General features: G+C 25.0%; 5 protein-coding genes across 5 annotated transcripts; 4 read left to right on the top strand and 1 right to left on the bottom strand.

Moving 5' to 3' along the window:
* Window positions 1-51: 51 nt before the first annotated feature.
* On the top strand, window positions 52-2,301 carry PCHAS_1229500 (protein kinase, putative; the record flags this gene model as incomplete). Its single annotated transcript, XM_016798939.1, has 5 exons — window positions 52-1,057; window positions 1,233-1,447; window positions 1,564-1,681; window positions 1,896-1,997; window positions 2,111-2,301. The coding sequence occupies 5 exons, from the start codon at window positions 52-54 to the stop codon at window positions 2,299-2,301; spliced, it is 1,632 nt and encodes a 543-aa protein (XP_016654293.1).
* Window positions 2,302-3,900: 1,599 nt separating this feature from the next.
* On the top strand, window positions 3,901-4,788 carry PCHAS_1229600 (von Willebrand factor A domain-related protein, putative; the record flags this gene model as incomplete). The annotated part of the gene is made up of 1 exon (XM_016798940.1): window positions 3,901-4,788. One exon carries the CDS (start codon window positions 3,901-3,903, stop codon window positions 4,786-4,788), a length of 888 nt encoding a protein of 295 aa, XP_016654294.1.
* Window positions 4,789-6,473: 1,685 nt separating this feature from the next.
* Window positions 6,474-9,306, top strand: PCHAS_1229700 (Plasmodium exported protein (PHIST), unknown function; the record flags this gene model as incomplete). The annotated part of the gene is made up of 2 exons (XM_016798941.1): window positions 6,474-6,677; window positions 6,835-9,306. The coding sequence occupies 2 exons, from the start codon at window positions 6,474-6,476 to the stop codon at window positions 9,304-9,306; spliced, it is 2,676 nt and encodes an 891-aa protein (XP_016654295.1).
* Window positions 9,307-10,985: 1,679 nt separating this feature from the next.
* PCHAS_1229800 (pre-mRNA-splicing factor CWF7, putative) lies at window positions 10,986-11,768 on the top strand (the record flags this gene model as incomplete). Its single annotated transcript, XM_733678.2, has 1 exon — window positions 10,986-11,768. The coding sequence occupies one exon, from the start codon at window positions 10,986-10,988 to the stop codon at window positions 11,766-11,768; it is 783 nt and encodes a 260-aa protein (XP_738771.2).
* A 707-nt stretch (window positions 11,769-12,475) lies between these two features.
* On the bottom strand, window positions 12,476-13,527 carry PCHAS_1229900 (60S ribosomal protein L19, putative; the record flags this gene model as incomplete). The annotated part of the gene is made up of 3 exons (XM_016798942.1): window positions 12,476-12,909; window positions 13,047-13,152; window positions 13,525-13,527. The coding sequence occupies 3 exons, from the start codon at window positions 13,525-13,527 to the stop codon at window positions 12,476-12,478; spliced, it is 543 nt and encodes a 180-aa protein (XP_016654296.1).
* Window positions 13,528-13,976: the final 449 nt, after the last annotated feature.

Consider the following 13,976-nt stretch of genomic DNA (forward strand, 5'->3'; position numbering starts at 1 on the left):
AATTTTACATTCATAACCAAAAAATAAACAAAGGAGGAAAAACCCAATAAGATGAATGTAAGACACTATAAATCAAGAAGTAGTAACATAATAAAAGCGAAAAAAAAAAATAAAGAAGTGACAAAAGATAATGCAACAAAGCAAATTGAACATGTGAAGAATGTCCCATATGAACGTACAGAAACTATTGCATATGATCCAAATAATGAAAATAATAAAATCAAAACAAATCAAAAAATATGGAATAATGAAGATGCAAATCCTTCGACTCATAAAGCAAGTTATGATTTAGAAAAAAAAAAAACTTACAACGATGATATGTGGAATTCATATGAAAGATTACCAACTACTCAATTTTTTAATAATAGCATTGAAAGTAGCAATTTGAATAATAGTATTGATTATGATTCATATAATAAACAAGATACTAATGTTTATAATACACAAATTTTTGATAAAAAAAAAAGTGAAATAGATTTAAATACAAACATCAAAAACGATCAAACATTAGTAAAGGATGGGGTAAAAAAGGGAATCACACACACATGCAATAATGTGAAAGCTACTCCAAATGATTTCCATTTAATAAAGAAAAATAAAAATCCTATATCACCAGATAACGAATCAAAATGTAATAAAATGTGCATTGGGATTGATCAAAATTATAATGAGAACGATAAAAAAATGAAAATCGTCACCAATTTGAATTCTTTAACTGAATCAACAAATGCTAAGGAAATTATAAAACCAAATGATAAACCAGTGACAGAAGTAAATAAATCAACATGCGATGGAGTAACGATACTTTTTAAAGGTGATAGACGATTTTTTAATTTTAATATACCACAAAATGAAATTATCGAAAAAAATGATATTGAAATTATGGAATTTATAAGTGAAGGAAGTTTTGGAGCTATTTACAAAGCTATGTGGAATAATCAAATAATTGCTATAAAAAAATTTAACCCATCTATGACTTTAGAGGGGATGAGGTCTATAGCTCGAGAGATTAATGCATACAGATCTATTTCACATAAATACATTGTTAAGTATTATGGTACGGTATTTGTATATACTAGATATCCTTATTATCAATATATATATTCATGAAATGCAAATATTTTCTTTTCCTTAGACAAATATACGATGCTCGAAGTTGCCTTTATTATTTTATTTGGTATTTCCAATTAATTTTTTTTTAATGTTTTTTCTTTTCCTCTTTTTATTTATAGGAGTATGTATAGACAGTGATTTTATTGGAATAATTTTAGAATATTTTAATAAAGGGAACGTATTTGATACTTTGCATAAAGGAGGGTTTAATTTATCTTATGAAATGCGTCTAAGAATATGTACTCAGTTGGCAGAAGCAATGAAGTATCTTCATGAGGATAAGAAATTGGTACATCGTGATTTAAAAACTAGCAATATTTTGTTTGATAATGAGGTAATAAGAAATAAACGCATATCAATGAATATATTTTTCATGTAATATATTTATCTGTATTATCGCTACATATTACCTCCATTTATTCCCCTCATATTATTTTATTTTGTCAATAGTATAACATAAAAGTATGCGACTTTGGGAAAACTATGAAGTTATCCGATAACGGAAAAGTTATATTAGAAGATAACGGAGGATCACTAGGATATATGGCTCCGGAATGTTTCATTGAAGGTACTAACATAGTGAATATGTGCATGTATTTTTATATTTTATTGATTTCTCGTAATAATTCAACATAAGTTATGATTCCCTTCGAACATACACATATATACCCTTATATACTCTTTTAACTAGTTTAATACTATCTAATATATATGTGAGCTTTCCCTACTATAATTTTTATCTTAACCATATATAATATTTTATATGTGCTCATATTTCATAGGAAATGCAATAACTGAAAAATCTGACATGTGGGGTCTTTCCTGTTGTTTTATCGAAATATTTTCTAATCAAGTCCCATTTCAAAATATAAAAGAAAAAGAAGGTAAAAACATATTAAATTATTTTTTATACAATCTTTGGCGTAATGTGTATGAATAGTATTTGTAAAATGCAGAACATAATACGATATTTCGTTCTTTTTGTAAATTTTTTCAGATATCGTTGTAGAAATTTTAGTAAATAAAAAAAAACCAAACATTCCCACATGGTTTAACCCAGAGTTTACTGAAATACTCAAACGAAGTTTTAGCACTAACCCATCAAAACGCCCATCATGTCAAGAGTTTTTAAATTTGATGCTGAAATATGCACCAAAAACTGGTGCAAAACATCATGAAATATCATAGAAAATTTGTATTTGTATGCTTACAAGCAAATAATTAAACAATTAATTTATTCCTAAAGGAATACATGTTTTTATTATATATAATTCAATATAATTTTTTTAATTAACATTGTTTTGTCTAATTAAAAATTTGTCTTATGAAAAATAAGGCAACTTAAAATTTGCAATATATAGATCAATAAATTGCATAATTATAAACACATGTTTTAATGTTTTTTCATTTTTTTTATTAAATTATCTTTAATTCAAATTAATGCTGTAATTAACTTTCTTAAATGCCAATCTATATATAGATAGGGCATTTTATAATTAAAACCTTTTTTATTTTATTAATTATGGAAATATTAATATTTATAATTTGAAAAAAAGCACAAAAATGTAAATAAATAAAAAAAATGGGCTTAAATGCGCATATAAGCATGTTAATTGTACAAGGCATAATAATATAGCATTATGTGGATGAGCACTAAAAAAATATAGAAAATTTATAAATTCTTTAAATTTCCGCATAATCATGTTACATAATTACATAAGTTACCCATTAAATATCTCAAAAGCCAATTGTAAAGTTGTTAAAACTATTCATAAATATCAATATGGAAAACTTATACGCAATTGCACGATAACGGATATATTCGTTCCATTAATTTTCCATAGAAAAAATCTACATATGGATATTAATATACAACCAGTGAGTATTATATTATAATTTAAATACACACAGTGATAGATTAATATATTCATATATATATACCATTTAAGCGAGCAAATATGTTATGATATGTGCCAAAAATTAATCATAATTATATACAATAAGTTGCTATCAATCGTGGTTGCATTTATGATGTTTAACATATATAAATTATTTTGTAAAACCCTATAATATATAACATTAGACAAATGATATAAAAAAAATATCAGACAGCTAAAATACAATGTTATAAAAAAAAATATTAAAATGAAAAAAATAGCTATTTATATATGGTTTTTATAATAATTTCCTGATATGTTCATGCAAAAAGTAAAAAAAAATATTCAAACTAAAAGTATAGCTACTTATATCCAGATTTTTATACTACAATTTCTTGATATGGCCATATGGAAAATAAAAAAAATATCTAGCTATTTTAATAATTATACATAATTAGCTACATTCTTTTAAATAATTAAAAAAATATATATATATTTTTTAATTGATTGTCTTAATTCATTTAATTCGTTTATTAATGTTTTTATTATTTGAACTATATTTTATTTCAGTGTTTTTTTCATGTAAATTTTTTTTATTAGTATATTCTATATTAAAAACACTATATTAATTTTTTTATAACTTTATATATTATAAAAACATTTTTAATGATTATTTTAAATTTTGAATAAGTTTGTACTTATTTGCGTTTGTTTTCGTTAATTTGTTTTTGTCTATATTTTTTATATACATGTAAACAATTTTAAGCTTGAATATATGCCCTTTAAATTATATTTCCAATCCCTTTGATTTATTGTTTTGTAAACTTTTATTTTATTATTTTTATAATAAGAGATATTTAAAGCTTTCCTCACCCACATAAAATATATATAATAAAATAAAGAATACATAATGAAGAGTATTAAAGGAATAACATATATATTTTTTTCATTAGCCTTTATTGGCAGTTGTATGTGTGAAAAGATTAATGTTGTTTCACATAACATTATCCCTAGAATCAATCCAGATGAAAAGCTTGTTACTTGTGTAACAGAGTATATAATTAAAGGAGATTTGGATATTGATGATGGGGGTTTTTGTGACAGTAGTATAAATACATTACCTCCAAATGGATCATGTAACAATGGAGGATCAGAAAAACCTGACGGACCCAATCCAGGAAATTACTGTGATAATTATTATGACATCACCTTAATTGTAGAAAATTCAAGTTTTGTTCAAAAAGACTATTGGATGAAAGGAACAATCCCATTTTTAGAATCAATGGCAAGAAATGCAAGAGTTAGTAAAGATAAAGCACATATGTCTATTATACTTTTCGCAGAAAGACAAAATTTGATAGTTCCATTTACCGATGAAATGAGCCAAGATAAAGAGAAGCTAATTGACAAAATTAGATCCCTTGATGATGCGGCAACAAATCAACATACCTTATATGTTTATGCTTTGGAATATGCACTAGAAAAAGTTATATTCGGAGAGGGTACAAGAAGTGATGCCCCAAAAGTTGCAGTGCTATTTTATTATGGATTTGACTATGGAGCAAACAAAAGCTTAATACCCGATGTAGTTGAAGATTATAAACAAAATAACATAAAATTGATAATTGTTGGTATTGGTCTAGCTAATAGGGAAAATGCATTTTTACTTGGTGATTGTAAAGGCGAAAGTGATTGCCAAAATGTCATATTCAAACCATGGGATTTTGTAATACCTGCAGCAGAACAAGTAAAAGAAAAAATATGTAACAAAAATGATCCTTCTTCCCAGACAGCTTAAAGAAAAACGACGATGAAAAATTAAAATTATGATAATGTCTAGCCAGAGACCGAAATGTATAAGCATAGGAGCTTTATTGTTAGGTATGAAATAATAAAAGCTCAATTCAAATGGAAAATAACTTTATTTTATCATATAATTATTGGGAATACATAGCCATAATCCCATTAAAATATTATAAGATGGGCAATTAGCCAATAGTATATTTTCTTTCTTTTTTATGTTTTTTTTTTTTTTTGTGGAAATGCTTTACTAAAATTTCATTTAATTTCATTTTTTAATTGACACTAACAATGTATAATATTATTAAGTATTTATTCCCGTTAAATGTTTAACTACTAACCATCCCTTTTTATTTATAATGGTCTAAATAAGCATTTTAAATGACCGTAAACTAAAAAACATATTATATAATAGAAAAATGAACTCATGCTTATTATAGTGTAAGACATATTTAATTGTATAGATATTTCTATTATACCATACACCACATATATATATAATGTTATTATATTGACATAATAAAATGCGAAAAGAATGCTATAAAATTTGTAACTTATATTATTGCTATATTTTGTCTTGTTATTTTATCATCTAAATTATGCTATATCACACAAGTATAATGAATATAACATTTTGAAAAAAATAATTATTTTTAAAAAGTTAGATGATTTATAATAAAAACTTTGGAACTACTAAATAATCAGACCTACCACCTAAAATTGTTTAAAAATATATGGTTTTATTATAATTGTGTTTATTCTTTCATTATTTGCCGCCTTTTTTACATAAAACAATTTTTTAAATATGATAATACCAGGATTAGAGTAATAATTTCATATAGTATACAATATAGTTGTATTATAAAGAAAAATAATTGTTAATATACCTTTTTAATAATATATAAAAATTTATTGCATGGTCATAATTTTTTTAGCACTTTATTAAGGGTAAATGACTTATAAATATAGAATATGCAATTATAAAAAAATTTATTATAAAGAAAAATAACAAAATAATAATAAATATTTTATTTGTTATATTCTTTTTATTTTGTAATTTTATTAGAAATATATTCTATTATTATTGAAAAAGGTCGCTCTATTATATTTCAAGTTTGTTCTTTGATGCTTTTTTTTTACTAAGGGTTTTATATTTTGTTAAATTTTTATTTATTGTTTTATTATAGAACATCAAAATTTAGAACCTATGCCTAATAATATTACATTATATATAGAAAAATATTATTTTTTGATTTAAAAAATAAATAATTTAATATATTTTGAGTTTAATATTATTAGAACCATGTATTTGTATCTTTGATGATCAGCATTTCATACTTAAAACCGTAGAGATAATGTCGATAATATATTTTTTTTTTTTTAACATTTTTATATAACCCAAATAAATAAATATTGCATACATATATTTTTTTATTATTAATTTTTAGAAAAAATATAAAAAATGCATCTAAAGATTTGAAAAAAATAGATCAGAAAAATTGTAAATAAATAAATATATATATATATATAATGTTTTTATTTTGGAATTATTAATATATATTTTTTTTTTAATAATATATTTATGTTATATATTTTTATAATCAATAATTTAATATTAACGTTTTTTAGTAAACAATATATTATATGTTTTAGTTTTTATGTAATACCAAAAATTTTAATGATATGGATTCAGGTAAATTGCCTATTATAGTACTTCCGCCCTCGGGTTCGTCTGTTTCACTAATTAAAAAAAATGTCAATGATAAAAAATTAAAAAGAGGAAACAGGAAGGCCTATAGAAAAAATTGTTTTGAAAAATTCAATTTGGCTTCCACATTTTATAAAGTGATTTTAGCTTTTGGAATCATCATTGTTGTATTTTTAGATGTAAGAACAAAAATATGATAAAAAAAAATGTACTTTGCATCTTATTTATATTTAGTCAAATTTATTATATGGTTGTCTTGGTTTTAGAGATATATATACATGCTTATATCATATCATACCATCATCATTTCATATTTTTCTTTTCTTCTTAATATAGAATGATAATATACAATCTAGCTCTCAATTATGTGGAATCACAAATGCCAGAAATTTAAGCGAAGCAGTTATTCCTGATGAAACTCCAAGTCCTGGACTTAGAGGAGCAGAGGTGGCAGAAAGTAATGAAAAAAGTGATAACGAATCAACACATGCTACTATTATTGAAGATTCAAATAAATCAGAAAGTAATAATGCCGATTTAGATGCTACTAAAGAGGGAGAGAATGAACAAGCAAATATGTCTAAAGACAATGCTAATCATGATCTTCAAGAAAATAATTTTTATAGTAGCCAAGCTGAACATACTGATTATTCTAAACTTAATGAAACTCAAAAGTCTGATGAAAAAAAATATGACGAAGAATCTTATGACCCAAATGGTCCGTTTGCTGCTGATATTGAACATGCATTAAACATAATGCCAAATGATTCTATGATAAGATCCTTTTTGCATACTTCTTTAACAATACCACCTGATGATGAAATAGAAGATCCATATAGAGAAAAAACACAAGATGATGTCGAGTCATTGCAATTTAGTCAATGGATTGATTATATGAAAAGTGTAGTTCACGAAATGAATAAAATGTATGAGCCAAAAACATCTGAGCAATCACCTGATAGTGAAACTACAAAAGATGAGCAACCAGCTGATAGTGAACCTACAACATATGAGCAAACAACTGATAGTGAACCTACAACACATGAGCAAGCAACTGATAGTGAACCTATAACACATGAACAAACAGCTGATAGTGAAACTACAAAAGATGGGCAAACAACTGATAGTGAACCTACAACACATGAGCAAGCAACTGATAGTGAACCCTCTAAACCCGAACACGATGAATATGCAGCATTGCATAATAAAATGAATTTGGAATATAAAATGTATCCAAAACCACAACAAACAGAACTTGCACCCTTAAAATATGACTATAATCTAGATATAATTGGTAATCATGAACTCGATGCGATGTTTAATGATCCCCAACCACATAATGGCGCTAGAAGTAAAACAGATAAGGACCCAAGTTGTAATGAGAGAGAAGCTCTAAACGGGTGGGGTGAAGCTAATGATTTATATAAAAATCAAACAAGTAAAAATCCAACAGGTTTCAATTCCAATTTTCATGGCAATGAAAACATAAATATGGAAATGTGGGGTGGTGCTGGTCCTTCTTCAATGAATAGAAGCCAAGGAATGAACAGTTGGGAATATCCATCAACACGAAACCACGGAATGAACAGTGCACAATACCCATCAATGGATAAAAGTCAAGGAATGAACAGTTGGGAATATCCATCAACGAGAAACCAAGGAATGAAAAGTGCACAATACCCATCAATGGATAAAAGTCAAGGAATGAACAGTTGGGAATATCCATCAACGAGAAACCAAGGAATGAAAAGTGCACAATACCCATCAATGAATATAAATGAAGAAATGTTTGGTAGGCAAATCATTGAAGAGTTACAAAGTCATAATGGAAGTGCAATGGACGAGCCAATGTGGGCAGGTTTGAAAAAATCACACAGACCCATTCCAAGAAAACAAGCTGGTGCACATTTTTCTGGTTATGAAGGATTCTCACATGAAAGTTATTCAAGTGATGACGATGAAATGAATGATCGAGTCGATATGCTTGAAAAACCATCCTCTATATCTGCACGTTCAAGATCTCGTAATCTAATGAATAGTTACAATTATATGGATGGTCCCAGCTCAGGAAGCCAATCAAAACAAACAATGAGCAGTTTGCGAGCAAGTGATCCATATAAAGCAAATGCTGAAGAAAGTGATGATGATGAACCAATTTCTTCAATAGCCCGGGATTATCTTAAATCGAATGCAAAAAATAAAACTGCTTTGGGAAATGCATCATCTCAATCTACACAGAATGCTGATAATAGATTTAATCAACAAAATCAAATGAATACCCAAAGTCCCACTAATAATAACCACGGCACAGTTGCAATTAGAGGTAATCAAGAAGTAAGTGAATTTAATCCGAATCAAAGCAAATCAGCAGAAGTTCAAATCAAAGAAATGGATAGTCATATAAGTCAAAAACTTAGCAACTTAGATGTCAATGCAACTATAGCACAGTTGCATAATATTTGGTCAGAATTTATTGCTGCTGAAACTAAAAAGTTTTTGATGACTCAAGAATATGCATTACAATATTCTATATATTTACAAAAACGAAATAATTTATCTCCAGAATCACGTACTAAAGCGTGGTGGAAAGTACATTACTCTATGGGTAATAAATTTATAAAGTATGAAAAAAAACATGTTGAAGAGCTCAAAGAACTAATAAAAGAATCTAATAGTATGGCTTTAGATTTCGTTCGTTTTATTATCCAAAAAAGAGAAATATGGAAAAAAATACAGATGGAATTAAAAAATACATGGTTGGGAGCTTTAACATACAAAATGAATAAATACGGTGCCCAAGATAATTAAAAGTTATCGTTGAAATAAATTGGGGAGAAATCCTACTTTAACACAATCACTTTAATATGCTTCGCTATATATATAGTAATATATAATTAAAATTATATGAGCATATGTAGCTATCCCTTTTTTTTTGGGAAAATATTATTGTTTTTAGTCGCATAAAGGTTATTTAAAATAGTCACGTTTTTTTTTTTTTTTTTTTAATATAAACAAAAGTAGTACAAAATTAATGAACAAAATTAATGAACAAATTAATGAACAAAATTAATGAACAAATTAATGACCAAATTAATGAACAAATTAATGATTATTATCCGCATTATTTTTCCATATAAGAATTAGAAGTTGCTATTACATGAGTAAAAAGACTTAGCAAATGTGTGTAACAATAATTTTTTTTTAATTCAAATGTTTTTGGTATTTTACATAGGCTATAAATTTATATTTTTATTTTTTTATTTTTATGAGAAATATATATATTCCTCTAAAATGTTTTATTTCAAAAAAGAGAATAATTTGCACAGTTGCAATGTCTTAAATGAATGCATAAATTTTTATATTATTCCTATTTTCCAATTTTAATTAACCGATATATCTTTAAAAATGGCATGTTTAAAATAGTCAGTGCTATGCTATATAATATTACATTTTTTTTTTCCTATAATAATTATTGCATATACAGAACAAAATTAACTTTTTTTTTATTCTCCCTTTTAAAACAATATCATAATATTAACAACTTTATATGTAAACTATGGGTAAAATATATACTATTTTACATATATAACTGTTTGTAATGTGCTTGAAATGTTTGTAATATAGTCAATGCTTAAGGTGAAAATATGGTACTCTCCGTTATTCTTAGTATTGTCATATCTATAAAAATATGGTATACATACAGAATTGGGATAAAAAAGGTAAACCCCACAAAGTGTTTATTTCATTTTTCTCTAATATATATATTAAACAAAAAAAGAAAAAAAAAGTTGATAAGTCAAAATAAAAAAAAAATATACATACATATAGTCGGCATACAGTGAATGAAAATTAATTGGAAGATTCCCCCTTATGTTTAATAGGCTACATTTTTTTCGATTAGCAATTTTTAAAACATCCCATATGCTTACTATTAAAGGGGTAATTTTCTATTTAATATAATTGAAAACAAATAAAATATTACTACCATTTTGAACATAAAAAAAAACAAATATGCATAATATATTCTCAAATAAATTATTTTCTTTTTGTCCTCTTTTTTTATTGGAGTGCCAAAAAATAAAGCAGTAAAATAATTCGCATATATTTTATATTAATGAAAATAGCGATAAAAAAAAAAAAAAAAAAAAAAAAAACAGCCAAAAAAATTATAAAAATTATGAACAAATTATAAAAAAATCCGAAAAATTATGAACAAATATGAAAAAATACGAAAAATTATGAACAGGTATGAAAAATTGTTCACCTTTGAAAACATTTTAATACATTAATTTTTTGTGATAATTGAAAATTCTCATAAAGTTTGTATAGAACATTTCGAATGGTGGATTTTTCTTCCTTACATAATTTCCATAAGCAAAAGTAGTAAGAAGATAATATGAAAAAATGCACACATAAATAGGTATATATACGTAATAGTACATTTCTTAGTGTTTTCTCTTACAAACTTGTAAAATACGATTGTAAAGATGGGGACAAATACGAATGAAAGTAATGAAGAAAATGGGGTTGTGGAAAAAATGGAGGATAGAAATGATGATTATACTTTAAATAAATATGGTGAAGAAAAAAAAAAAAAAAATGAAAAGCTATATAAATCAATTGAACTACACCATTTAGTAAATGCCTTACCATATATTGATTCCTATGATAATGAGTTGGAACAAAATGCAAAAAAATTAATCGAAGAAGAAATGAATATAATGAAAGAAACAAATCAAGTCAAGCAATATTTAGAAAATTTCCCAATTCCTGATTTATTATATTTAAAAGATGATAATTCAATTATACAAAACGAATTAAAACGATGTGAAGAAAATAATAAAATGGACATACTCAATTTTGATCATTATAATATTGAAAATAATCCAGAAAGTAATATAAATAATAATAGTACTATTAGTCATGCTAAAAAAACATTGGAAAATCATCAGCTAGTTTTAGAAAATTTACATAATGCTTTAATAAATATAGAACTTATGAATAAATATAAAGAAGTTATATGGAGTGAACATATGAAAACGTTTACTCAAGTTGATATTAATTTACAAAATTCAATTAAATCATTAAAAGAAAATATTGATAATATAAATAAAAAAAGAAAATTACATCACCTAAGTTATGTTAACGATTTAACAACTCTACAAAATGAACGAAAGGACTTTAAGCGAAAAAATTCGCTAGTTCTCAAAGAAATTAAAAAGTTGATATCAGAAAATATGATAATGAAATATAAGCAAAATTTAATATAGCCCCCTTACATATTTAGTAGGGCCATCCTATTCATTTATTTTGCTTTGCTTTGCCTTACTTTCCTTGCTTTTCTTTTTTTCGTGTATGGCCTATGCATATTCCGCATAATATGTTATACCATTTTTGACCTTTTTGATTGCTTTCTTCCAGTGGTTGAGAAAATAACGGAAGAAAAAGAAAACTTATTTGTTTAGTGCAATTTTAAAAAAATTGCACAATAATATATAAAAATATATAATATTTTTTTAATAGTTAATTTTAGTCCATTTAAAAAGTGATGCATAAAATAGGTATTATTTTGTTTCGAATGAAATAAAATTTGCGCACGTAACAAAGGAAAATATAATAAATGAGTTCTATATAATATGCATATTTATTTAGAACCACGCATATGTACATATATGAATGTATTCGCATTGAAAATTGTACGTATAGGTATTTACGTACAAGCAATTATACCATAAGCACTACATTTTGTAACATCTCATATGCAACACAAATACATAAACATATATATGATATATATTTGTTTTTTTTATTTCTTCATTATTTCTGATCAAAATATGTTACTTTAATTTGACCCCTTTAATTCAAAAATTTATAAACAACATACATTCTTTGTAATTAGTAATATTATATGAAGGGCGCTATACCAGTTTGGTCTTAAATAAATATCTACATATATACATAACACATTTTTATTTATTTATTGTTCTTTATCTTTTTTCATTTTTCTTTTATTTCTTAAAATTTGTGCCTTTAATCTCTTGGCTTCTAATTGATCAGCTATAGTTTTCTTTTTCAATATTTCAGCTTTTTCTCTTTGTATAGCTTCAACTAAAGTTCTTTTGTTTTTAAATTGGTTACCTTTGCATCTTAAATAAAATGAGTGATATAAATGTCTATCTATTTTCTTTGCATCTCTAAATCTTTTTAATAATCTTCTTAATACACGTTGACGTTTAATCCATAATGTTTTTGTATTTGTTCTGGCATTTTTGGTACCTCTTCTTTTACCTATACCCATATGCCTTCCCTTTCTTTTAGCCAATTTATACAATCGAACTCTTGCTCTGCTGTATACCTTAGGTGGCTTTTTTAAAATCAAACCCTCTTTATACAATTTTCTTATGCTAAACCCTGTGGAAAAAAATAAAAAAAAAATAAATTATGTACATGCATGTGGAAACACATTATGCAGGCTCAACCATTGTACTGCCAACGTATTATTAAAAATTTATATACAATGAAGTTCATTTTTTTTTTTTCGTCCTTACTTGAATTGGCTAGCGATATTTCATTGATTTCATTTGGGTCCATCCATATTTTATTTTTTCCGCATTTTAAAACGGAAGCTGCTAATCTTTTCTGCAACTTAAGCGACTAAAAAAAAAAAAAAAAAAAAAAAAATATATATGGCCAAAATAATTATGACATTTTTGCTTATTCTATAGTATGAGAACTGTTTATATAATTAATTTTTTTCTTTATAAAAAAAGAAGGGCATTAAGCATGCATAGAATTTGGAATGAAGAGTGTATAGGGGAGTAAGTATAAAAGGCTTGGAACACATAAGGTTGGAAATGTACATAATGTTTATACATTATATATACATTGTATATATTATAGAATAATATGCGAATTTCCTTATTTATGGAAATTCGTTGAAAATTCTTACATTCCAATTTTAAAACATGTAAAATACATAAATATTTATATAAAAATGTAACTATTTTTGTATTTTTTTGTTATTACCATTTTAAAGATATGTATATTTGTATAAATGCTTCTCTATGTGTTTTATTAATTTTATTAAATTATTATTTTAGTTAAAAAAATAACTTTTTTTTTCTTTCTATTTTTATTTTTCTTTACATAATTTTTTTTTAATTAATTTCAAAGTTTAAAAAAATTGCTAAGTAGTATTTATTGCATATAATGTAATTAATAATATTATGGATATAATTAATTATTATTGTTCTTGCTATATAAGCATATATATTTACGATGTGACTACACTATATATATATAATATATGCATGGAAAACTTTAAAAAATTAAATAAAAAAAAACATAAAATAGAAGGGTAAAATAAATTAATGGGTATAAAGGGCACCTAAAACATTATACAAAATTGTATGCATATAATATTTCCCCTTAATATATATATTGTTTTTTTTAAGCTCCTAAAAAATGATATAATTTAT

Source organism: Plasmodium chabaudi (assembly GCF_900002335.3).
Source record: "Plasmodium chabaudi chabaudi strain AS genome assembly, chromosome: 12".
NCBI lineage: Eukaryota > Apicomplexa > Aconoidasida > Haemosporida > Plasmodiidae > Plasmodium > Plasmodium chabaudi.